At 36.4% G+C, this 27,805-nt stretch overlaps 1 protein-coding gene across 1 annotated transcript; it reads right to left on the bottom strand.

Annotated features, from left to right (window-relative positions):
• Nucleotides 1-867: 867 nt before the first annotated feature.
• On the bottom strand, nt 868-27,805 carry LOC134664385 (ATP-binding cassette sub-family G member 4-like). The gene is made up of 12 exons (XM_063520978.1): nt 27,530-27,805; nt 20,062-20,215; nt 15,650-15,809; nt 14,519-14,664; nt 13,897-14,135; nt 8,568-8,690; nt 7,931-8,070; nt 6,564-6,720; nt 5,600-5,700; nt 5,317-5,472; nt 1,363-4,854; nt 868-1,213 (listed from the first exon to the last, which is right to left on the bottom strand). Exons 1-11 carry the CDS (start codon nt 27,624-27,626, stop codon nt 4,510-4,512), a joined length of 1,818 nt encoding a protein of 605 aa, XP_063377048.1. The 5' UTR covers nt 27,627-27,805; the 3' UTR covers nt 868-1,213; nt 1,363-4,509.

The raw sequence follows: 27,805 nt of genomic DNA, 5'->3' as shown, positions 1-27,805 counted from the left end.
TTTATTACCTTGTTCATTATCAACTTTTAATGTTCTGAAAAAATAAACTATGATGCAACGAATACGAAAATTCGTATGAACAAGCCATTCGTATTCCTACGTCCGTATTGCAAAGTTTGCTTATTTTATATATGTTTCACAATGCCTTAGGTACTTATATAGGATACGCACACTTGCTTTTACCTTTTAGTAGTATGTAGGTAACCCAGCACCCCACCTACCTCTAACAACGGAAGTTTTCATTAAGTAACTCAAAGTAAAACGTAAAAGGCTAGTCCACAATCAAAAGTCGTACATTATGGCAGTTATTCCGTGAATATGGTGCTTGCGTACCTATAAACAAATTGAATATGTACCTACATGGTTATCACCCAGTTAGGTATTTATTAATTGTAGCTAATAAATAAAGTAACTCAGTTTATTTTAAATTTGGATCGTTAACGGCTCAGGCCTTATAAGTTATAATATACCTAAGTCTCCATATTATGGAGACCTATATACAGTACCGGCCAATAATATATCACCTTTGAGTATTTTTGTATGAGCATGTATAGAGTGAACTACAAGTCAATGTTAGCTTCTTAAGACACTAGTCAAATATGAAAGTTATGTAGGTAAATGTTGCTTAATATATTTGTTTATCTTATCTTAAGACGCGGTGACTTACAAAGCACTAAAGTAATGAACTGTATTATTTCACACAACAGTTGTTGTTTATTCATATAATTAAAATGAAACGATTAATAAATTAATCGTATTTTAAATGTGAGATTACATAACGTAAATCGATCAGATGACCTGTATTTTCTGTGTATTTTAATTAATAAAACACGCTGGATAAAAAAAAACCATTGCATCAAAAAGTTCATTTATTTATCTTTCCATAAAACCGATACATTTTATCCCTATTTGAGCCGTTCTGTTTCGGTTATTATCACTAGCAAGGCTCGGAACCGGTTTAAAATACTCATACCGGTAAATACTGGTTTGTTTCGGTTTCGCTCTGAATTATACTTGAAAATGCCATGTTTTAAAAAAACTTTATTTAAAACTAAATTAACCGTTTTAAAAATTTTAATACAGAACCGAAACCGGTTTTATAGTGCTAACAGACGGGCGTACTGGAACGCGATCTTGGTCCGGTCAGCTTATCTCTTTCTCGCTTTCACTCATAAGTAGCTGCGTCGTTAACGGACGTATTACACTCGTATAACTATCTTAAGTAGCTAACACACTATCGCACCGCACCAAGGTCATTGTGGGACGCACCCATAAGTAAAAGGGAGAAAGCGATATCTCTTTCTCCCTCTTACTTATGGGTGCATCCCACAATGACCTTGGTGCGGTGCGGTAGTGTGTTACGGCTCTTACACTCGAACAGCCCACTCCACGTCCACACTCGTGCGCGAATCGCGGCTTCGCGTAGAGATTCGCGCACGAGTGTGAAGCGGGCTATCGAACAGGCCAAGGTAACGGTCCGATACGCCCGTCTGTAAATGCTTTTACGTCTAATACGTTATAACGGTTTGAAAATTTAACTGGTATCCGAGTCTTGGTCACTATGCCGGTATGATCAAAATATACCTATCTGATCTGCGCCAGAGGTGAGGTCATACTCACACACACAACATCCTATCATGTAAGGACATTAATGACTAATAGTACATTACTACAGAGGCCGGGACAAAAGGGGTTGCCGGCCGAAGACATATAGACGGCCGAGCGAAGCGAGGCCGGGGAGGTCTGAGCGCGGGCAACCCCATTTCCCGCCGAGGTATGTATAGTGCTTTTCTCAAACATGCAATGAAATAAATAAAATAAAAAATCCACGAAACCCAAGTTTTATTTATAGAAAAAACTAAAAGTAAACTACACCCAAAATATAACCAACACGTACCTATATCATTATCACGCGTATGTTTTACACGAGTCGTGTATTTTTACTACCCGTATATTTTCATGTATCTTTGATTTTTTCGCCTTGTATCCGTCTGACTGTCGTTTTCGTCACAAAGGTTTACATAGTCTTTCATGTTGATATCATGTTTCACATACATCGTTGCTTTATGCATGGAGTAAATAAGTATAATTTCCACAGTGTTGACGAATTTGTAGTTACATTCATTTAAAATATGCCACAAAACTGTTTCTAATAAACTGTAAGCCATTTTTCTTAGTTTCTCAAAGAATAAAATTGCCATAAGCAACCATATACATACTTCGTCTTTGACTTAGCGGCAGAGGCAGCAAGTTATTTAAAATCAATTCTGCTTACGCTGCCAATTCCAACACATACGATTACAATTAATATTAATTTCATTATTTCGTCGGAACTCATATTAAAGTCAAAAAATCAACAACGCACCATAAATCCAATAAAACAGAATGAATATTTTTCAACTTTACCTCCATAACAATTAAAAAAAATCATTACGCGTGTTTGAGTAGACCTTTTTACCGCTAACGTTTAGATGAAATATTTTAAAGATTTTTATTTGTGTAGTTAAATTTATAATTTAAAATTATAGAATGTATTATTTATTAAGTTCATGTTGATTTTATACAAATAAAACTGCAAATTATAGCAAACATTGTTTTTTGTTTTTTTTTATAGGCGTAGTGGCAGAGTGTCATTACGAACCATAAAGCAATAACTGCCTCTAGTTTTTTTTAATGGATGAATGCCACGATGCTGTGTCACAAATATCTGTGAAATGAAAATTAAAAAAGAGGACTTTGCCGGCCTAGGCCTGCAAGATGTGTATGAAATTCCATTAACGACCTTTTGTCCTAGCCGCACCTGAAACGTCATACTTCGCAGCCTATTATAAGGAACATAACATCAATATTTCATTGCATGTTTGAGAAAATTGTCTTTATTTGTCCTAAGTTTTAAAATTATCAAAATGCCTAAATATCAAAATATTTCTTTTTTTAAATGGCCGAATGTTGGGCATTTTCATCACTAAACTGCATCAGTGTGATATACGCGTTAATGTAAAATTCAAAAATAATAAACAATGTCATCTACAACCAATGATGAGGCACGTCCCTTTGATCAAAGTACTATTATCAGGTGGCTATCTATCTACAAAGATAAATTGATTGTACCTATGTGTAAAGTTTAACACAGATTATTGCTTCGAATTGGCAGCTAATGTAGATGGCGCTGTACGTTTCGATACATTATGTGGTAAACCTGGTTGCTAAAAGTTGACGTTTGAGAATTCAGTTAGGTACCTACTACAAAAACATACGGCGCAGCATAGCGCCATCTACTCAAGCTGTTAAATTCGTTAACCATTATCTCTTTGTTACAAATATAAGTACTAAGTTTACAGTCTTATTGATTTAGTGATTGTGTATACAAATATCAAATTTCATCTATTAGCACAGAATAACTAAAGGTCACTTCAGCGGTTTAAGCGCGAAGAGTTAACAGACAGAGTTCTCAGAGTTAATTTCGCATTTATAGTATTCTATTATAGGTATTACTTATAGAAATGCGCCTGATATTACTCATTAGCGCAGATACGTAATATTTACACTGTAAACATGTCATGGAATGTTATTTATCTTAGGTATATTTATGAACATTATTTAAGAATAGGTACTTATGTAGAATTGTAGGGTTAGAATTAACTTACAACCTCGTATAACATTCGATACGTCGACCATTATAAAATTTATAAATATTCGTTCGAGTACAATATAAAAAAAATCATAAAGTTAGTACCTATACATTTTAGTAAATAGAACTTTTCGCATAAGATCGTTAATCGTCATGGACAGAATTTGAATATACAATGGTATATTCCTATTATATCTAATTATAAAGGCTTCAATTATAATATTAAAACAACAATATAATTAGAAAATACGTAGTATCATTAGTATCAGAATGTATAAAATTAAAATGTCAGAATTGAGGTGGAATATACACGTAGAGAATACAAAAGAAATAATTAAAACATATACATACAAAAGAGTTACATTTAGGTATTATAAATTAACAAATTTAACAATCATAGATACCTAATGAACAAACAGTTCTCGCAATCAATAATTTTCTATAGTGATTTTGAAAGCGTTGTCGATAAATTGTAGTTGTGACGCTAATGACGCTATCGCACTAATAATATACGATACGAGTAGAGAGACAGAGAGCGTTTCGTAGGTTTAGCGCAAATGATTGTCATCTTGATTTAGGTCCCCTGCAGGCCTATTATGATGGCTTTATCCACGTGACAAAATATCCGTGCACTTTTTAACAAAGCGCCATTGAAAGAGACGGATACCGTTTTATCACACCATCATATCCGTAGTGTTAATATAGGCTTGTTGTAGATATGTAAATACATATAAGAATTTACACCTACGAGTATTTTAAGAATTACACAAACCTACCGCATTCAGCCATTCAGGCGGCGGGTTCATGTGTATGTTAATATTTTTTACCGATGTAAATAATATGATGTGTTGTTTCACATCTTGAGATTTTAAGGTATACTATCGACATGCCTTGTATACTCTGTATTTTAATACACATACAAACAAGATCTGCAACAAAACTATCCATATTAATAAGGCGTAGATATCATATATGAAAGGTCTATTTAGTCCTAGATATTGCAGATACTGCTGTGGGGTTCGGAACAGGCAGAATGCTTTGTTGCACGGCATAGGTTCGCGCCCGAAGCCGTAGGCTGCTTGCACGAAGGCATCGAAGGCGTACCGGAAGTAGGATATGTTTGCGAAGGGCTGTAAGTATGTCGGCATCTCGTGGTAAGGAATGAAGAACTCCGAGAACATCAGCATCGGAATATTGGCGGCTGGTACTACGAACATTCCCAACTGCAAAAAAATACGATCTTTTTAATATGACAAAGGTTGCAAATTGAAGTTCACCATCTGTGACAAGTTTTATTTGTTATTAAACGCTACCTCGTCACTCTATTATTCAAAATTAACTGTATCAGGTTCTGCCATTAGCCAAGAAAAATAGAAATCGTGGGGTAATCATATCAACATATCAGTCTAGTTCCCACAAATTAAGCTCTGCTCTATATAGGTAAGGGCCACTTGCAACAGTTGCAACATCCACTAACCCGGGGTTTAACTGTTTAAACCTGGAGTTAGCATGGTTACCAGAACAATTTGACACTGGATTACCGGTTTAACTGGTTAATCCCGGGTTAGTAGGATGGTGCAAGTGGCGCTAAGTCTATTGATATGTGTGCATATGGTCTGTATGTTAACATAAATTAAAATAGTTGATTAATGCGATAAATGAATGAATGAATGATGAATAAACACCTTGACATCACACGCCGTCCCGACGACCAGCCCGAATGTCTGCGCCAGAATCGTGATGAGAACGCAGATAGTCCAGGCTAGGCCCAGGCGGTGGTATTCCATCGGTTGCGACGTTAAATACCACGCCGGGAACAGGAACAGCGTAGCACAAAGCAGCTGAAAAATAACAAGTATCTTAGTATATTCTACATCTTTAAATTTTAATAGTACACTTTACGACTAAGGCCGGGAAATAGTAGGATTAGGTACTGCTATGAGAAAGCTAGATATAAATTTTCCTCACCTGCACTGGTAGATCAATTATGATTTTGGCCATGCAGTATGCTGTTAAGCTGTACCATTTATTCAAATGTTCTTGAAGGATCACCGTTGCTTCTGCTGGAACTGAAATGTGAAATGAAAACACTGAAGTGCCTGCAATCTGCATAAATTACTAAATACCTACATACTTGAGAACTTATACGTAGGTACCTAACTAGAATGATACACAAGGGTAAGATGTTCAAACCTTACGACTTCCCATCTCCCTTTCGTTGACGATACACCTCCCTTAAGTGTGCATTAAGGCACATTTTACCCTAATTATACCGATAACCTGTTGAATGCTTTTTATTTATTTTGGCAAAACTAATTAGATACGAATTACAACTATTAACGAAAAAAGTATGAATGGAGAAAATATAATAGGATGTTTCTAATGGGTCACTCAAGGGTCACACGAATTTGCTTGTTGGGCATTTCTATTTTAGAATTGGGAATTTTTATATTATTTCTACTCAGAATCACGAGCTTTTTTCATTTTTACTGAGAAAAAAGTGTCCCCAAAATTTTTGGTCCGTTTGGTTACGGCTTTCAATACAAACTCTATGACCGTAACAAAACGGACAACAAAAAATTTGTATGAAATTTTGGGAACCCTTTTTTTTCTCGTATTAGGATCGAAAGAGCTCGTAATTCTAAGTGGAAATAATATAAAAATTCCAAAATTTAAAATGCAAGTTGAGGGTACAACTTTAAATAGAAATGCCCTGTTCTTCTTCGACTTCGACGAATCTTCTACAGGATTGAGGTTTGAACTCTATACCAAAATAATAATCTTTTCTGAACTTTGTGGCCTGTAGTAAATATTAAATTCTACATTATATTGTTTCTCTGTCACTAGGCTATTTATTACCTTACCCAAGCTGACTTCCATCGCTTTTCTTCATAGGCATGTAATACAAATAAGTAAGGGTAGGAGTAATTACACGTGTTAACAGTAGGCATTGCGTTGGAGAAGAAGAGGAAGAGCAGGAAGAAGAAGAGGCAGGCGGTGTTGGTGACGATGCGGTCGGCGCCTGCGCCCGCGCCGCTGTACAGCGCGCCCAGCAGCAGCGCCACCAGCAGGTGACATACCAGCCGGATCTGCATGGAAATACATACAATATACATAGTCAAAAGATGTGGTTTGGCCGTTTCGCTTAGTTAGTAGAAGGGTTGATTTCCAAAAAAATCTAAAATATGTATTTTATTATTTATAGCAAAGAAGTCCCTATATAAATTTCAGACCTCTAGCATCAAAAGTCTCGTACTAGTTTAAGGGGTTAGGGAGTAATATTTCAAGTTTTAGAATTCTTCTCCTGTTTGTGTACTAATACTTGTTACATACCAAATTTCAGCTTTCTAGACTAGATCATCAGTGAGTGAGTGGTTACAAAAACGACGAAGCACTTCGAGAAAAGTTAGGCAGGCCGTTGCGCTTAGTTTGGATCGTCTTGGCGTAGCTCTTATGAGGCAGATCCCATAGCTCTTATATATGTCAGCGGATTAAGAACTATATGGGACATAATTATTTTTGTGTAAGTTGTCTGCGCCCTTGTTGAAGTGAAAACTTCTTTAGTGGCGCTGCAAGCCTATTATGGATCGCTTTATCCACATTTATCCACGTGATAAAACAACTGTCACTTTTTAACTCTGCGGGATAGAAAGAGACCGACACCGTTTTATCACGCTGTCATGTAGACAAATACGACCATCATATCCGTACGGAGCACTTTTTGAGGTGGGGAAAAAATTATAAACTCGATTCAGCGTAACGCGTAACTTAACGCTGACGACATGTGTCAATGTTATTCACCAAAGAACTTTAGTCAATAATATTCAGGTCAATTATTTAAAACTGGACTTTTATATTATGCAATAAAAATCAATGTTCTAATCTTGTACGGGCTGAAATACGAGGATCTCACAGTTACATTCTAACTTTATATCACTCAAATATAATTCAATAAAGCTACATCTTGATGAAATCGCTAATAAAAGTGAACTCTAGTCCCTGGTGAATAAAACTCAAAATATCATGACCAAATATAATTTAGAGGCGAGGTCTGCAAGGTAACTTTACAATTTCTATTCGAATTTTAAACAATTAACGCTACAAATTTAAGCTCACTGGCCAGCAATTTCGGAACTAATGTTTTTCAATAGAAAGGATGATCAATTATACATAGTGCTGCAGACATTTTGGACTAGTCATTGAGTTTTCACTTCTGTCGGCACTCCCGGAGTGCAACCCGTTGTTTTTTTTTACACTAAAGCGGTAGATGTATTTTGCATAAATTTTAAGTAGCTATACCTGTGTTAAGTGTACGTCTCGCATGGCGCCTATACTGCAGCGCCACAGCAGCGCGCATAGCTGTCTCCACAGCCCGGCTGTGAGCCGCGCGGGTTGCGCTGGCGACGAGCTCAGTAAAGCCTCGTCTTCTGTTGCGTAAACTGGAATCAGGATCAATAATGCTTTGACAGATTCACGATCGTAGTTAAATTATCTCTATTATCATAGGTAGAAGGGTACGTAACCCTTTTTAGTACTGTCGTGTCAGTGCTGCTAATTATACTACATGATAATACTATTACTTATTCTGTGTATACTACCTAGCTGCCTTAGCTAGCTGCGGCCATTTTATCAGACACAAGGTACTTGTTTAAGTAGTTACTAAATTACAAAGCTTCGCATGTTAAAATTTAATATGACTACAGTTATTAGATTTTGTGTAGGTTTTGAATGGAATATTTACACATTAGTCAATCTGAGAAAGTGACTTTCGTCTATTTCATTAGGTAACATATCGTGATGGGAGACTATTTTCTTATTGACTCTACAAACATTTTCGGTCATGTCGGAGAAACTTCCAACAAGTTTCTACGTTATTTTATTTAGCAAAGTGTTTTCTTATAATATCATTAAAAAAAAGTCCGTACGAAAAACCTACCTTTTCCGTTTCCGTTTAAGACTGTGTTCTTGGCTATTTTCTTCATTTCAACCGTGTAACTTTTAGCTTCTTGCTCTATGTAGGTTAAATTACCAATATGGTCTCCACTGGCGATTTCTAATACTGTAAACAAATATGAACAAATAACACCAAACCAAAAATTACATGAAATTATTATAATTATCATTAATTAAGTCTTCATCACTGAATAAGCCTTTAAAGGTAGACGTTCGCAGGGCCGCATCGCACGCAACGGACGCAACGCAAGTGCGTCCACTGATCGACATTGAGGATCATGCAGTGGACGCACTTGTGACTTTCTATAGGTATGTACAAAGAATACTAAAATCTGTTGCGTGCGATGTGGCCCTGTGGACGTCTACTTTAAATAGGCTATATGACCATACCTACCATACTTTAATAAATGTAGATATAATTATGCTTAATTTGTGTGTACTGTTTCTTTCGTTATTAAAAATATAAGGTAAAGGGCCCCTGTTTCGGCAGGTTAAGGCTCTTGAGAGTGAGTTGAGAGTTTGTATATTTTTCTAAATATTACTAAGCATATCAATACCTTGAAAGCTTTTGAATAAGTTATATATGTTCTTTGTTAATCATTTAATGTATAAACTGTAGGGTTTTAGTTGAAACTTTTTTTTATATGAATTTTTTCGTGAACCTCTTATTTGGCTCCCATTTCGTGATACAAATTTAGGTCAGCTCCTAAGTTCGTGAATTCGTGTCCCCTGTTTCGGGATAAAGTTTTCTTAGATAAATTGGTGATAATATGCGGATAATCATTTTAAATATTTAACGGTCTTACATACTTACGAATAATTGGAAGGTCAAATTAAAAATAATATTTAAAAAAAAAATGTTATATTGAGAGCTAGCTTATAGTTTTTTGTACTAGTCGATTTTAATGGTTGAATTAAGACTTTGTAAACCATATGGGTACTTTTCTCTCTCTTCAATCGGTCCCTCATTACTGAGGATCGTGACTCCGTTTGATTCCGTCAACTAGTTGTCTCCATCGGTCCCGTTCTGTAGCTTGGTGGAGTGCGTCGCTGACAGGTATTTTTAGTTCCTCCGCTATTTGGTCCGACCATCTTTTGGGACTTCTACCCCTAGGCCTTTTTCCCTCTATTTTACCGGTCACGATAAGGCGTTCCAAATTGCTGGTATCCCTGCGTGCAACATGGCCAAAGTACCGCAATATTCGTTGCAAACAGGTTGTGGATAGACGTTGAGTATTTTCTATTTTTAATTGTTTTAGAATAGATATGTTGGTGCGGCGGGCCGTCCATGGTATTCTTAGCATACGTCGCCAGCACCACATCTCAAAAGCGTCGATTCTCTGTCTATCAGCGGCTTTGAAAGTCCACGTCTCTGTACTGTATAGAGCAATGGAGAAGACAAGGGTGCGGACCAGGTGTATTTTAGTCCGGTGGCTAATATTACGGTCTCTCCAAACTTTGCTCAGTTGGGTCATTGCAGACTTTGCCATGCCAATCCGTCTCCGTATCTCAGGTTCGCTACTTCCTTTGTTGGTAATCAGTGAGCCAAGGTATTGGAACTGGGTTACGGTTTCGTAGTCACGTAGGAGATTGGTGCGTTGGATAGCTGTGAAACGGTCAATGATCATGAGCTTGGTTTTAGATTTATTAATAGCAAGTCCCATTTCCATACTGATGGTTTCCAGTTTGTGAAGCAACTCCGCCATGGGTACTTTAATACTTGATTAAAAGCCAAACTATATAAATAAATAAAAAAATAAAAATATTTTTATAAATATTTAAAAAATAAAAATTGTTTACAAAAAAATAATTTACTATCTTATACGTTAAATTTAAACATACACAAAAATAAATCAAATAAATTTAATAATAAATAAAATTGTGCTAGTAGTTAATATGAGAATATACGTGGAATATACCTTAAATTTTTTAACTCAGGTCACATTCAAACTCGTTTTATGAGAATTCTAGTGAAAAAAACATATACCGAATTTCGCTCATACGAAACTTCATGAAATACATTAATTGTTTCCTAATTTATTTTTTTAATTATCTTCGTTGTTATATTTAAAAACAAGCACTCAAAATGTATCTAGAAAATCCTTGATTCGTGAGTGGCACGAAATAGGAGACACACAAAAAATAAAATGACCGCTATTTCGTGAGTCGATTTATTGCAATTTTAAGTTATTTCTATGCATATATTCAATCTTTTTTCTTATCAAATCAATTACTAACGAACCCACAGAAACACTCTCAAAAACTTTTATTCGAATGGGTTTAGCTTTTCCTTCCTATAAGCTTAACAAGTGAGAGCGCGCACCTTACGCCTAAAAAAAGTGCACGCATACAACACAGCTGTTCGCGGCCATCTGACAGTTTCGACCGTCGTATTATTCTCAGTTTAATCACTAAAATATTGGTTATTATTTTATTGAAGAGATTAAATATTACAGATTTTTTTCATATGTATAATTTGAATAAAAAATATTTGAATTCCCTATTATTTGCGCCAGAAACAAAACTAACGAAATAACGTACTAACACGAACTTGGGGCCGTTTACCTTAGGTACATGGTGTGTCTGACCATGGGGCTTTAAATCCAGGCTTGATTTTACTCGCTAAACTGAGTTAAACTTTTACGGGACCAACCCTAAAATCGGGGAACATTTTTTGGCTTTGCCATAGAAAACGTCGACATCTGCTCAGCCAAAATGTATGAAAAAGTAAAAATAAATTCGGGATTTCGGGGTTGGTGTCATAATAAAAGTAGCTCAGTTTAGCGAGTAGAATCGAGCCCTGGATTTAAAGCCCCATGGTCAGACACACACTGTATAAGTATAGTATATTACAGGATAATTTTACACAGCTCGGACCTTGTCATACAGAAAGCTCAATCAATAAGGCTTATGTTGTGGACTTGTGGGTATAATATAAATATATAAAAATATATACATATATGTAAATAGAAAACACAAACAATTGCCCTTACCAGGATTCGAATCCGGGACCTCCCGGGACTAGGCTAGGAGACCTAGGGAGGAGGTTAATTGGTGAGCAATAAAGAATAGTATTTGTTTTGTAACGTATTGTTTGTAATAGAACCTGGTGCCTACCGGTTGTTACCTATCGATACTTAAAATTTATAGCAAATGTAGCAATTAGCCCATCGCTAAACGGATTTATAAGCTTGAGTGATATTTTTTAATTCTTGTCCCTGAAAGGTTAGAGCAGGATAGAACGAAACAGGTGGGTATTGTTTCAGGGTCCAAGCCAAAACTACACGGATCATTATTTCCCTAATATGTATAAATCTAGAAAACGTTTAAGGTAAAAGTACGCTTCACCGAACGCTCTGAATCCGTCCGTATCACCGAATCTATTTTAGGCTATAAGTCGATTACTTACAGCTGATATTTACTTGCGTAATTTTTTTTCACGAGTTAAATACCTGTCCCTTCCATTAGGCCTCAGAGTCGGCCAATTTGTGCCGCAGTTGGGACGTGACAATTGATCGAAACAGGTCGTCGCTGCCGATTGCCACTTTGTATGGGCAACCTTAAAGAAATCGTTAAGAAGTTGCGTATATTTCTTAAGGCCATAAAACCTTTTAAATTTATTTCTGTGTTTTAAAGTATGGTTTTACAGTGTGATTACCTAATTAGTTTGTGTATTTTAGTAAATTTAATTAATTTAGTGCAGTCATATTATCAGAAATTAAGCTTAATGTGAGTTCGGTGATGAGTACACCGACAATTTGATTGGAAGGTATTATCGAACAGCGTCCGGAATCAGGAAAAACGTATGTTTTTGAAATTATTTTTCTAGTGGTTGATTACGAACTATTTAGATTAACTACCTAATTTCACAAATAAATTAATGTATTTGTAATTTTACGAGCAATTGACGAACAACAATAACCTATATAGATTATTATAAAACTGCGTTTGAAATGTTCATGTTTTACGACTTTTTGGCATCAAAATAAGGTTTTTGGCAAGACTATTATCAAACAATAATTTTAGATATTTTACGCCAGTATTAGCGAGAACTTTATACATGTACGGTTTAGTAATGGATTCAAGTATTAAATTAATTGATAGATTTGTAGTTATACCATATTGATTACGATTTAAATACTATTTTCAAAATGTGTTCGCGAAATAGGTTCCACATATTTTCCATGTTTCGTTCACCGAACGGCTGTTCGGTGAATGGTACCCATGGTCTCTGCTACCGAACTCACGCTTGCGTTGACCATGTTTCTATTCGACGTTCATTAGAATATCATCCTTATTATTATAACGACTAGGTCTATATTTATATGTTTATTTTTTGTGACCATTATTTCAATGCCAGCCCTTCTCAAACTTTAGACATACTTATTGGACGCCTGATAATAGTCTCGGAATGTGGACAAAAAAACTCAATCTGATAATAAAAATAATAAAGCAATAATATTTTATACAGGATGGTCCAAACCTAGACGTCCAACATTTTTTTTAGATTCGTCTCGTCGTCGTCGTCATCCCGTCGTCGTGGGGCGATTTAAACTTGACTTTTTAAACTTCATACTTTTGTTATTTAACCTTCCCTAGAAAATGGACGAGACAAAATGCATAAAACAGCCAAATTTTTTTATACATATACGTACATGTTTGATAATTGTTGCATACCTACCTATTTGGGATTACTTATTTTTCAAAAGTATTTTTCAATAAAAAAGACACGTCAAGATCGCTTACCACCTTTCTAATGCTAAAAAACAAAGTATAGTAGGGATTTTTAATACTGAACTACTAAAGTTTGGGCACCACTCAACACCATATTTTCATACAATTATTTCCTAGTTCGGTAATGCGGCCTCCCTATTCGGTATAATGTGCAAATCACGTTTCTTAGTTCGGTAAATGGTAATCAAGGAAACTGGAAGAAATTATTTTAAAAATATTTTTAATATACGTCCAATCATTTCAGTAATTTATAGTTATGTTTAAATGAGGACAAATTTATCTAAGTTTCAATTTTAGTATTGAACATATTCGTATGCAAATACCAGAACTAATTAAAAAAAGAAACGTAAGTTTAGGTCTTAAGCATTCGGTGAAGCGTACTTTTACCTTACTAGTGTAGTAAAATAAATGCAAAGTGTATTAGTGTATTAATACAAGCAAAACATCCACAAATCAGGAACAAATACTTATTTGTGTTTATCACACAAAAGTTCAAACTGACCATCAGCTTCACACCTCGATCACTTCCAACAGCTAAAGTGGTAACGTTACGCACAATCTATTGCATAGGTACTTACAATAATCAGCCATGTTGTAGTACTGAGGACACCTGTAGGCTGCTTTAGCCAGGGTGTCGGGGATATCTTGTATCGCGCCCGCGTATATCGTCCGCCCTTCGGCCATCAGTATGACGTCGTCGGCGGACGTGAAGAGGTTGGAGGATGGTTGGTGGATGACGCAAGCCACGGTGCGACCGTTGGAGGCCACGTCGCGGAGCGCGCGGGCCACGGACATCGAGGACACAGAGTCTAAGCCACTGGGAAGAAGAGAGCAAACTCGTGATAGGTTATGATTTTTTTGCAGTTTAAAATGTAACATTACTTTTAGTTATTTTTATTGTTTTAGCTTAACATTCTTGTATTTTACCTAGTTAAGCTGCTTTTTACTTATTGATGTTAAATATATACCTTCGACAATACAGAAACAAAAACATCTGCGAATGTACAGTCAGCGATAAGAACTATATAATAAATCCTACAATTTATAATGAACATTTTTAAGTTGTTTTGCATTTGCACCAGTCTTTTACCTAAATAGGTACACATTCGGAGAACAACTTTCCTTTGTCATTTAAATAAAAATGCATACACAATACGTATTAGGAGTTAAGGAGAATAAAAGTAAGATAAAATTACGTACCTGGTAGGCTCATCCAGTAGCATGATGAGAGGATTGGTGAGTAGTTCGCAAGCAATCGTCAGCCGCTTCCTTTCGCCTCCTGACATTTGACCGGCTTTTGTGTCAAGTACACCCTCCATACCGAGCTGTGATGACACCGACTCGATCTACAGGCATATTTGACTTCTTTTAACGAAGGCTCATTACATGACGATCAAATAGTTATCTCTGTAAAATAGGCAATGTTTCAAATTTCGTATTATTATGGTTTTAAAAATTTTCCGGCTTTAATCTCATGCTCATGGCCGGGAAAATTAAAATGATTTCCATTTCCACACTTCACATTTAGTACATTCATCATCAGACATATCGAAGCGGGCAAGGTGCTCTCAAGTATCTGAACATGCCTCTATTGTCAAGGCATTAGAGTGCGTGTTCAGATATTTTTGAGCACCTTGGCCGCTCCGATATATTCATATATCTGATAGCGACTGTGCCTTAGTGTGTAAATTTTAGGAAAAATTGTGAAATCCATAATATTAATACTAGAAATAAACATAAGTTCGCAGTGCCCTTCACTCGGCTCCATAAAATCAAAAAATCATTCATGGGTAATTGTGTAAGATTTTATAATAAACTTCCAAACCATATTACTGAATTATCTATTAATAAATTTAAGAATTATGTAAAGCGTAAACTTATTTCCAAAGCTTATTATACCACACAGGACTACATGAATTATAATACAACGTGGGATTAATTGTTATTCGAAATGATTATTTATTTATTAGGTATATTTGATTATTGATGAGGAAATGGATATTCCGATGTAATACTATCTACTTGTTTGTTACTTATGCTTTTTTTTGACATTTAGATTTTATTCTAGAAATTCTAGAATAGTATTTTTTTATACAATTTTTTTTTAATGTTTGACGATCCTTTTGTGAAATTCTTAGTGTTAAATTTGACATGTATAATAATCCAATTTTATTATGGAATAATATTAACATCAATAAATTGCTCTGATAATTAGATTAAGATTAATTACGATTCATAAGAGCTTGTTGCTAGGCCTACATGAATAAAGTATATTTTGATTGATTGATTGATTGATTGTACCTAGGCTACTTCTCTCTTTGTCTAACTTACTGCATTTTCTCTTTCTCTAGATGTAGCATTGGGAAGCTTGAGGCTGGCTGCAAATATGAGGGTTTCCATTCCTGTGAGGGTGTCTATAAGCGACGCCTGTTGAGCCACCAACACCGTGTTCGGGTCTGTACCGTACAGCAATCCTTCTACACCGGCTTTCCTGAAACCACATAATTATATCGTGTTATAGGTACAGATTGGCAAAAAAGAGTAGAAATTAAAAAGTGGCATCACAGTAGTGACGTCCCTTTCAAAGCAATACATATAAGATAATTTTTAAGAAAAAAAAACCGACTTCTATGGGGCCCGGTGAAAGATTATGGTAGATGGTGCACTATGTAGAAAAGGAGGTAAAAACAGTACTTTCTAGTAGCATTTCGTGTCCGTAAGGGTCGTAGTTCTAGCCTAACCTAACCCACTTCTCTGATAGCAGTTCGGTTCTGTGAGGATCGCAGTTCGAGCCTAATCAAACCCATTTTTCTAGTAGCATTTCGTTTCTGTAAGGCTCGTAGTTCTAACCAAACCTAACCCACTTTTGTTCGGTTCTGTGAGGATCGCAGTTCAAACCTAACCTAACCCACTTAACGGCGCATGCGGTGCGGTGTACGGGGGTTTGAGCGGGAGGGGTTTGGCATCATCATACTTTATACCTACATTTTATGGTAGGTAATCATAGCGGTTTATTTAGTTTAGGTATCATAGGGGTTTTCCGGGTCAAGTTCCGGGTCTCTGAGTCAGAGTCCGGGTCCGAGTCCCGGTCCAAGTCCGGGTCCGGGTCCGAGTCTGGGTCCGAGTCGGGGTCCGAGTCCGGGTCCGAGTCCGGGTCCGAGTCCGAGTCCGAGTCCGGGTCCGAACCGGATCCGGGTATGAGTCCGGGTCCCAGTCCAAGTCAAAATCGAAATTCGAAATCACCAAACATGTACTATGCGTCGTTGAAGAGTTCTGTTCTGATCATCATCAGCAGTTCCACTTCATCAAATGCGACAGTTTTTAATGTAAATGCTTGATTTTATGATGAAAATACAAAAAATTCTATACGTATGCCTTTAAGATTTGAGGAGTTCCCTCGATTCCTTATGGATCCCATCATCAGAACTCGAGCTTGACAGAAATGTGGCTTAAAAACTAAACTTGCTTAACAAACATAACGAAGAGGACAAATCGCCAAACGTGAACTATGCGTCGTTGAAGAGTTCCGTTCTGATCATCATCAGCAGTTCCACTTCATCAAATGCGACAGTGTTTAATGAAAATGCTTGATTTTCTGATGAAAATACAAAAATCTCTATACGCATGCCTTTAAAATTTGAGGAGTTCCCTCGATTTCTCATGGATCCCATCATCAGAACTCAAGCTTGATAAAATTGTGGCTTAAAAACTTAACTTGCTTAACAAACATAACGAAGAGGACAAATCGCCAAAGGTGAACTATGCGTCGTTGAAGAGTTCCGTTCTGATCATCATCAACAGTTCCACTTCATCAAATGTCACGTTTTTGAATGTATATGCTTGATTTGTTGATAAAAACACAAAAATCACCATATGTATGCCTTTAAGATTTGAGGAGTTCCGTCGATTCCTCATGGATCCCATCATCAGAACTGGATTTTGACAAAAACGGGACCAATCTGTATGCATATACATACAATAAAAAAAATAATTTTCAAAATCGGTCCAGTAATGACGGAGATATGGAGTAACAAACATAAAAAAAAAATAAAAAAAAAACATACAACTGAATTGATAACCTCCTCCTTTGGGATTTGGAAGTCGGTTAAAAACGGGACGACACTACAGTGTTGCCAGTGACTTGCCACTTTTGAATTTCTACTCTTTATTGCCAAGCTGTACCTAAAATATTTTTTTTTTAATGTAAAGAATATGGCGATGCTTGACTTTTTTTGTTCGTATGAGTTACTGACATAATAAAAAAAGCTACCGTGGGAGTAAAATGGAGTTTGGCTCCCGATGCACACGCGTGAAATAGCTCGCTTACTAAGCAAGAGTGATGAAAAGTAATTTGCTGTTGCATAAAGCTGCTTAAGTATAACGTTTTATTAATTTCCGGCTGTTTTAAAAGAAATGGCGCCATACTGTCCATGTCATATCAGTCACCACCACAATTAATGAATAATTTTGCAGTGTTTGTAACTGTAACCAATTAACTTTTAACGTGCAAAGCGGTAGAAATTTAAATACCTACTTCAAATTTTCTCTCAGAACTCTTATAATTGGTGCCGTTACTGTATGCCCATAGCAAAGTATTATTAACATTCATTTTAAGATGCAGTAATGTCGTTATGTTGACTTTAAGGAGCATTGAGGTCAAGGAAGGCTGCTCCTGCAAGTGGACAGGTACTTACAGCAAGCCAACAGCGCCGTTTAACCCGTTTTAATGTTGTTTTTTTCTCACTACACCAGCTCGTAAAGAATCGCTACAGTATTTTGTTCGAAATTTAATGAGTACTCAGGCTTAGTTTTTCAGAGTTGTTCGTTTTAATGTAATAATAAAATCGATATTGATGTAATTCATAAATCATAATTATGCAATCGTGACTTTTTCACAGATAAGAAATTTGTTCTAATAATACTATATATATAAATAAAATTAAACAGTTGTTATTAGATAAATCATATTATATTCTAAGCGAATTTTTAATGACATCATAATTCAATAATATTGTTTATTAAGATAATTACTTAATCACAAATTCTCCTCTTTTTCAAATTGTAAATAATATGGTGTGCTCAACAGGGTTCACAAAGAGCTAGGTTACCTATAAGTTTTTACCACCTGTACAACTACTTTGTGAATTTGTAATAAAATATTGAGTATTGAAATAGTAACCATTAAAAACGTAGCCTGTTATCGAAGAATATTGAACTGACCGTGACCGATGAGGTGCCGCGGATGTGTTAGCAAGATAAACTAACAAAATGATATGATATGCATATTAATTTAATTTTATTAAAAAACATCGATAAAATTTTTGTTGTCATTGCACCCTGGCTGGAACATAATGATTACTTTCTGTTTTACCGCTTGTCATTTATTTTTATCCTAAGAGTATTAGGTATAAATTATTATAATCGTAAATCGTTGTTTTTTTTTACTTTGTGTGTATTTGCAGGCGTTTATAATCGACACCCAAACGCTCAAAATGCATGTAAGTATTAGATGTATGTTGTAGATAGGATGTGGTCCATCAAACATCATCCTACTCTTCTCTAGTGTAGGTAAATGTACAGCGATAAACGATTCGGTGGCTTGTATTAAATATCGACTTAATCTTGTTTGTAGTCAGATAGATACATTTATTGATAATATCTTATTGAAAATTAAAATATCATGTCAAAATAAAATGAATTTCACATATTAAGTATTAAAAAAAATCACAACTATGATAATTTAAATAATAGATACCTAACAAAAATACAGTAATGAATACTATATATTAACCACTTTCTAGAAAGACAGAATAATTAAAATTATATTAATAAGGTATAAAATGTTCAAAATAATTCTATGCCTAGGTCATGTCAGAGAGTAAATTTAAAATAATACAATAAGAAGAAAAGTTCTAAAAGTCAACATTTTATACCTAATCAATTAAAAATATTATTGGAGTAACCGGAACGCTATTTTCAACTCCTTCTGCTTTTAATATTCCATAGTTGTAAATTGTTGTTCAATACAATTTTCGTGAGTCGCGACACTGGAGAATTCTAGCATTAAGTAGCGGTAAGTACTGATAATTCTGCTACTCGATGCTACGAGTACCTAGATGACAACTGCAAAAATAATATTCTAGTCGTTTTGGTACCAAAACTGATGTATGGAGTGAGCACTTTATTCTTACTACATATAAGTATTTCTATATGATGATGATGTCTTTATCTATAACTTTAAAATATATTTACAGACGAATTTATATTGTTGACAATAACGAAAGTCGGTCGATGAACTTTAACATTGTGTTTGATTTGATTAAAATTGGTTGTTTGACTTAAGTAAGTTTTAAGTTATATTCATCAGATATATCGGAGGCTAAAGTGCTCACAAATATCTGAACACGACTCTATTGTCAACGCGTTAGAGTTACCCCGGCTACATACGTTAACTATAAATCGTAGCGATTAATCTGTGCAGTCCAATTAGCACAGTTTTATCTACCGTGTGTATGACAAATCGTTGTCGATATCGTAACGATTTGTCATACACACGGTAGATAAAACTGCGCAAATCGGACTGCACAGATTAATCGCTACGATTTATAGTTACGTGTGTAGCCGGCATTAGAGTGCGCCGTGTTCAGATATTTTTGAGCACCTCGATCGCGCCGATATATCTGATGGCGACTGTAACACAAGTTAAAATTTTATAACTAAGTATACATATAGAATTGACTTACTTTCGCTTTGCTAATATTTTTAATAAGGTGGTTTTCCCTGCGCCCGACGGCCCGAGGATGAAAGTCAGGCGCCCCGGCCGAAGCGCCCCGCAGGCTCCTCGCAGGATGGCTTGTCTCTCGCGTGGGCCTCGCTTTATTCTCCTGCATATCCGCCCTGTAAACGTGCATTATTTAAATTCAGTCGCCAGTCAGATCAGATATATCGGAGCGGCCGAGGTGCTCAAAAATATCTGAACACGCACTCTAGCGCCTTTGACAATAGAGGCGTGTTCAGATGTTTGTGAGCGCCTTGGCCGCTCCTATATATCGGCGACTAGGTAAGTAAGACGATATACACAAGATATGAATACATAAATACAAAACACCTATGACTCAGGAGCAAATATTCGTGCTATTCACACAAATAAATGCCTCTACCGGTATTTTAACCCAGGATCAGGCCAGACAGGTCGTCAGCAGCGGGGCAGGCCCCACCCTTGGGCTTGGGATAGTCAGGCTCGAAACAATAGTGTGGGTTATTTGATGCTATAAAACCTTTAAATAGGTACTTATGCGTGTTTACCTTTAGCTGATAGTAATTGTGTTTGTGTGAAGTGCATGTGCACTGAATTATTCATTGATTACGCGTAATACAATAGTAATCTGCAGGCTTTTAAGGAAGGCCATCACCAATCGTCTGGCAGGTGTTTACAAACAAGTGTCTAATTAATTAATATATGTATGAAGAAACATAAATATATGAGAAACCCATATTTAGTAAGTTGTACATATTATCGTGATAATATGTAAATTAATTATTTTCATCAATTTCATTTTTGAGTTTGAAAATTATTCCATTTTGAATAAATAAAATGTATTCACTTTTGGACCCGGGTATGTCCTTAAACTACGTCCAGGACCCGGATATGTCCTGAAACTACGTCCAAGACCACCGGTGGACGGGCAGCAGCGTCCCTCAAATTCGGTGTACTCGACTGCGATCGCCAACCCGCCTGCCAAGCGTGGCGATTATGGCATTCACCCCCCAAAAGGGGGAGGCCTATGTTCAGCAGTGGACGTCTTATGGCTGAGATGATGATGATGATGATGATTCACTTTTTATGTCTCGCCTACCTAAAGTTCATTGGTTTTTGGGTCCTGTAACCTTGTTAATGTGTTCTTAACTAGGTACTTATTTGTTTTTGCTCACCTCAAACTTAACCCTGCATACACGAGTGACTGTGTAGGTGACAAATAACGCATACATATGCATTTAATTTACGTATACACACATACAAAAAATAAAAAAATAAAAATGAGATCCGAGCTCCCGCTCCATCTCGATTACGCTTACGCTCAGTGAGAGTGAGAGAAGAACACGAACTTACGGCCTGGGCTATAACTGCGTAAATAGAAGTTCGCAAATTGCTCTCTTGTTCTCTTATTATGCCTTCATTGGAGTAAAAGAGAAAGATCCCCGCAATTTGCTAATTTCGGTTTTCGCGGTAGACCTTAACCTGTACGGGTGACGAACGAAGTGGTTCCACAGTACGTATAGTTATTTTAAGTTTAAAATTATACGGGTAGGAAGTAAAGCTAACTAGCATGTGTCTTGAAAACCAAGTTACTATTCGCTCGTATTTGTCCGTACATGTATTGGCACGACATCAATTAGACATTCTGATATGAGTGTACGTTCGAATTGGCCTGTATGTATTTTTTAAGCTAAAATATATAAGTTCCGTTTTTTAATAAATATTTGTTTTATGTTTATTAGGGAATAGTTTATTTTGGTTACGAATGAAACAATACATAGGAATTATACTATAACTACGCCAAGTGAACGGAAACAGGCACTGGACGGTAAACTGATGCAATGAACCTATATAGGTATGACGATTTAAAGTAAACTATCACTACTATTATGTTGTAACAATTATTAAATTAAAGTAGGCACATTTTAAGGTATTACAGTTTAACTTTTATTTAACTTTTAACCAGTTGAAATATATATAATTTAGAATTTTTGATTAATGCTCGGCGCAATAACACACGAATAAACGAATACATACTAACTTGAGCAATTACATAAGTTGGTCGTTCCAATCACTGTAACATCCAAAAAGACCGTTGCGTTCACATTTTTCTTTTCACACAGATCATTTATTTGAACGACTTCCATAACTGGGCTAGTTTAGTGAGTCCGGTGACGCGGCACACGGCGTGCGCGCAGCGAGCATTTGTGCGGGACTGATGCTGAATGTAGAGAGATCCACCCAGCCCACTATCAAGCTTGTCTGTGTTTACTTAGTCACAACACATTGAGTGATCTCTAATTATGTATGATTGTTATGGATCTCTAGACCACATTTATACTAGGGCCGCGTAGACGTGTCAATAAGCATTGATCGACGCGACAGGAATAACAATAACTGACCTGAGGGCAAAATATTCGCGCCGTTTACTACATAAGTTGTTTGAGTATATGTTATAAATTATACGTGTTATCAGCATCCGTGTTGTAATAATTGTAATAAAACTGTTTTAGCTTAAATTATGGAGCGTAATTCAATGTTGTTAGGTATTAAGGTCTTGTTAGCCATGCCTTAACTCTCGCTTTCAAAACAAAACAATATAAGTATCTCTACATGATGTGTCTGACCATGGGGCTTTAAATCCAGGGCTTGATTTTACTCGCTAAACTGAGCTACTTTTACTATAGGACCATCCCAAAATCGGGAATTTTTTTTTGGCTTTTCCATAGAAAACGTCGACATCTGATCAGCCAAAATGTATGTAAAAGTAAAAAAAAAAATCGGGATTTCGGGGTTGGTGCTATAATAAAAGTAGCTCAGTTTAGGGAGTAGAATCGAGCCCTGGATTTAAAGCCCCATGGTCAGACACACCCTGTATATGTCAAATAATGCAGGTCCTTACAGTAGCAACAGTAGTGTGTTTTTCTTAAATATTGTTAAAGGGCTTAACCGACTTCCAAATCCCAAAGGAGGAGGTTATCAATTCGGTTGTATGTTTTTTTTTTATTTTATTTTTTATTTTTGTTACTCCATATCTCCGTCATTACTGGACCGATTTTGAAAAATATTTTTTTGATTGTATGTATATGCATACAGATTGGTCCCGTTTTTGTCAAAATCCAGTTCTGATGATGGGATCCATGAGGAATCGACGGAACTCCTCAAATCTTAAAGGCATACATATGGTGATTTTTGTGATTTTATCAACAAATCAAGCATATACATTCAAAAACGTGACATTTGATGAAGTGGAACTGCTGATGATGATCAGAACGGAACTCTTCAACGACGCATAGTTCACCTTTGGCGATTTGTCCTCTTCGTTATGTTTGTTAAGCAAGTTAAGTTTTTAAGCCACAATTTTATCTAGCTTGAGTTCTGATGATGGGATCCATGAGAAATCGAGGGAACTCCTCAAATTTTAAAGGCATGCGTATAGAGATTTTTGTATTTTCATCAGAAAATCAAGCATTTTCATTAAAAACTGTCGCATTTGATGAAGTGGAACTGCTGATGATGATCAGAACGGAACTCTTCAACGACGCATAGTTCACGTTTGGCGATTTGTCCTCTTCGTTATGTTTGTTAAGCAAGTTTAGTTTTTAAGCCACATTTCTGTCAAGCTCGAGTTCTGATGATGGGATCCATAAGGAATCGAGGGAACTCCTCAAATCTTAAAGGCATACGTATATAATTTTTTGTATTTTCATCATAAAATCAAGCATTTACATTAAAAACTGTCGCATTTGATGAAGTGGAACTGCTGATGATGATCAGAACAGAACTCTTCAACGACGCATAGTACATGTTTGGTGATTTCGAATTTCGATTTTGACTTGGACTGGGACCCGGACTCATACCCGGATCCGGTTCGGACCCGGACTCGGACTCGGACTCGGACCCGGACTCGGACCCGGACTCGGACTCGGACTCGGACTCGGACTCGGACCCGGACTCGGACCCGGACCCGGACTTGGACCGGGACTCGGACCCGGACTCTGACTCAGAGACCCGGACCATGACCCGGAAAACCACTATGATACCTAAACTAAATAAACCACTATGATTACCTACCATAAAATGTGGGTATGATGATGCCAAACCCCTCCCGCTCAAATTCCCGTACACCGCACCGCATGCGCCGTTAAGTGGGTTAGGTTAGGTTTGAACTGCGATCCTCACAGAACCGAACAAAAGTGGGTTAGGTTTGGTTAGAACTGCGAGTCTTACAGAAACGAAATGCTACTAGAAAAGTGGGTTTGATTAGGTTCGAACTGCGATCCTCACAGAACCGAACTGCTATCAGAGAAGTGGGTTAGGTTAGGCTAGATAACTACGACCCTTACGGAAACGAAATGCTACTAGAAAGTAGGTACTGGTTTTACCTCCTTTTCTACATAGTGCACCATCTACCATAATCTTTCACCGGGCTCCATAGAAGTCGGTTTTTTTTTCTTAAAAATTATTCCTACTCAATACCATCGACGTGCCTACAAAACGACTCGTCATGCATGAGTCAAGTGAAAACACTGAAAACATAGTGATAATAGTTCTTTCTATTCTATATTTATATTCTATGAACGTTCCATATTTAACAGGTTATACATACATATATTATTATTAATATGTCTTTAAACATTATTAATAATAGCTGGTAAATAGCGAAGATTTGCCTTTTACTAACTGTAACGAAACTTTAAAAGAGTATTGAATGTTACGAAGTAGGTAAGTTAGGTCAAGTCATACTGTACCATCACGCTCTACGATTGATGCGCCATTTAGGGTCCTAGCTAAATTGGTTGTTAAAAACATACGCTATAGAATTTCCAATTTAGCAAGAATCCTAAATGGCATAACAATCCCGTGTGGTGACTGTACATACCTAATAAAGGCAGGTACCTAAACAAACTTAAAATAACTTAACAAATATAGATTTTCTGATAAACAACGTTTTTGCCATTCTTAGAGTTGTTTGCTGATCATTTTTAGCAATTAATTTATGTAGGTATCTACGTCGGATGCTGTGTGCAACGTGTTTATTAACCTCTGATGGTGTAGCTACAAAGTAAAGGTAACATTTCAACTGCGACAGAATTGCAGCGCAGCGTTGCTGCAAATTGCATTACTTTAGGCACAGAATAAATAGTACTAGGTACAAAAGATTCACTCTCTAACAAAACGCGTCTGTTACGACTAATCTGAAAATCGTAATTCAAGGCCAAAAAAAGTAAGACAATGTTGCCACTTTTTACTAGCGTGTCTTGTATTTATGTAAAAATAAGTAAATAAAAGTACCTTTTTAAATCGTAGGAGAAAATTACCAATAAATAAATTATCTTAGCGTGTTTATTTATAAAAAGGAATTTACTATTTTACAAACAATGTATTGCAGTGGCAACATTGTCTTACTTTTTTTGGTCTTGAATTACGATTTTCAGTACCTATAGGTGGCGCAAGCGCCACGCGGGCTAGCCACCAAAACTGCATGATGTGGGACGGATGTAGGTACACTTTACTTACAATACAGTACCTACGTAACGGCCCCCTTTTTAAAATACCTGTCGTAAAATTTAAATAATTGGGGTCATTCCTTGATTTGGTGGAAATTGGCAAGTCCACGGTAAAAAATTTAAAAATCAATATTTTAAGTATTTGTATGACCATAATCAAATGTTTAGGATGCAAGGATATTGAAAAAAAGTATTGGTCCCGTTCTGTGAAATTTAACACACTCTCGACGATGATGGTACCTACCGTTTTTGTAGGAGTTTAGACAATGCCTTAACTTAAACAATGCATTAGTTGCCTTCCCCATTGTCGCAATTTCATTTTTTACGATAACAAGAGAACCTATACTTAGGACTTACTGACCCTTTATTGCACTCACACTATATCGAAAATAATATATCTATTATATTATAACCGACCTTCGTTTTCTGTAGATTATTACAAGCAGAGATAAACCCGGCGGAATCGACAAGACTAAACAAAATAAAGATATCTTAACACAAATACATGTTGTGTTTTTAGATAACGAAACTAAAAGCTACATTTATACACGAAAAATGATATATTCCATTTCAATAAAAAAATATAACACAACAAATTCCCATGACAGAAAAATGAAACAGAAAACAAAATATTTCTTTATCTTCATAGGTTCATAATAACACAATAAGGAAAAGTTTTTTAAATTATTTTATCTTCCTCTAGGTACAGCTCCGCGATTGTTGCGCCATTTAGGGTCCTGGCTAAAATTGGTTGCTCAATACTTACGCTATAGAATTTTCAGTTAAGAAAGAACCCTATGGCAAAACAACCCTATGTGGTGACTGTACATATAGGAATTAGAAAAAAAGAAACCTTTCTAAATCGCATAATTGAGTAGCAAATAACAATAGTTATTTGTTTCACTCGGGGGCAAAGTTGTTGTTTAACCGCTCGTGCTAATATTGATACCCGAGCAAGCGAAAGATTCCAAAATTGAACCACGAGCGTAGCGAGTGGTTCGAAAAATGGAATCTTGAGCGTTGCGAGGGTTTCAAAGCACGAGGGTTAAACAAAATTTGCCCCCGAGTGAAACACAAAATTTTTCACCACACCAACCCGAAGCAAATATTAAATGTACAATATCAAACAAAATCAAACCAAATCAAATCCAAATAAATGTTATTAAAAAAAACAACTCAAAATTTGCATTTGATTACTTTGTCTCACATGTGGATAAAATGCAACTTTGCTATTCGTTTTTGAAGTGCAAAGTAATTCTTTCCGAGCTGGTGTGGTGAAAATATTCTTTATTGCTCACCAATATGAAAAAGAACATGATATACAAATTAAGCATAACTTAATGCAACGTTGTTATTTAAGAGGAAAGGAGACGACGGTTTCTCCATACGCATATACGAAGCTTCTCCTAAGCCCCCCCCACATCTGGCGTCTTTCGAGCGTCGGCGTCTACAATTCTATGGCCGACGTCGACGCAACGTCGACGCAGCGTCGACGCAACTGCGCAGCGACGTCATTTTCCATAGCGCTGGACCGACGCCGACGCTCGAAAGACGCCAGATGTGGGGGGGCCCTTAGTCCCTCATTCCCTCTCTCTCTGCATAGTTACATTATGCAAAATATTTTTTTATATAATTTGATGTAGGTATTATATAAGACGTTAGGTAAGTACTTACATATGTTTTTTTATTTCCGTTATTTCAAGTCACTCGCGAGTTCCGATTGAGCTGAAAATTTGCATTCGGGACTACATTTGTATGGAGAACCGGTCGTCCCCTTTCCTCTTAAGTAATCTGGGTTTTAGGTAAGTATTTACTTAATTAGGATAATTAGTAGGTAATTTGTACCTATTGGAACAGTCCATGGAATATTACCGAGCACCCACAAAATAATATTTAACCAAGTACAATACTGATCTAAAAAAAGAAAAATATGTATACACTTACCAGCAGTTGACTGTATCGTGGTATATTTAGTATCTAAGAACACAACGAGATTCGAGTCCTCAACGCTTATATTGTCCTTGCCGGCTTCGACGTCCATTCTCGCAAAATATTCACGTTTAAGTAGCCTGACCGGACGAGCTGGTTACTCTGCGCTCATGGAATTGAATAATCGTTTACGAGTAGCAGTGAGTGGCTGCGGCGCAGCGTACGCGCAGCACGATACTAGTCGCCGGTCCAAGCACACGATACACGATCAGTCCCACTTACACGCTGAGG

This window comes from Cydia fagiglandana, chromosome 1 (genome assembly GCF_963556715.1).
Source record: "Cydia fagiglandana chromosome 1, ilCydFagi1.1, whole genome shotgun sequence".
NCBI lineage: Eukaryota > Metazoa > Arthropoda > Insecta > Lepidoptera > Tortricidae > Cydia > Cydia fagiglandana.
This window is presented reverse-complemented; position numbering and strand designations above follow the sequence as displayed.

Bases quoted from the DNA above. Each gene is read 5' to 3' on its own strand.
- LOC134664385 (XM_063520978.1), bottom strand. From the start codon at position 27,626: ATGGACGTCGAAGCCGGCAAGGACAATATAAGCGTTGAGGACTCGAAT. The intron at 5,473-5,599 runs GTGAGGAAAATT...GTTATTTTTCAG, and splicing joins TAATTGATCTACCAGTGCAG to CTGCTTTGTGCTACGCTGTT. The intron at 4,855-5,316 runs GTGTTTATTCAT...ATTTTTTTGCAG, and splicing joins GGACGGCGTGTGATGTCAAG to TTGGGAATGTTCGTAGTACC.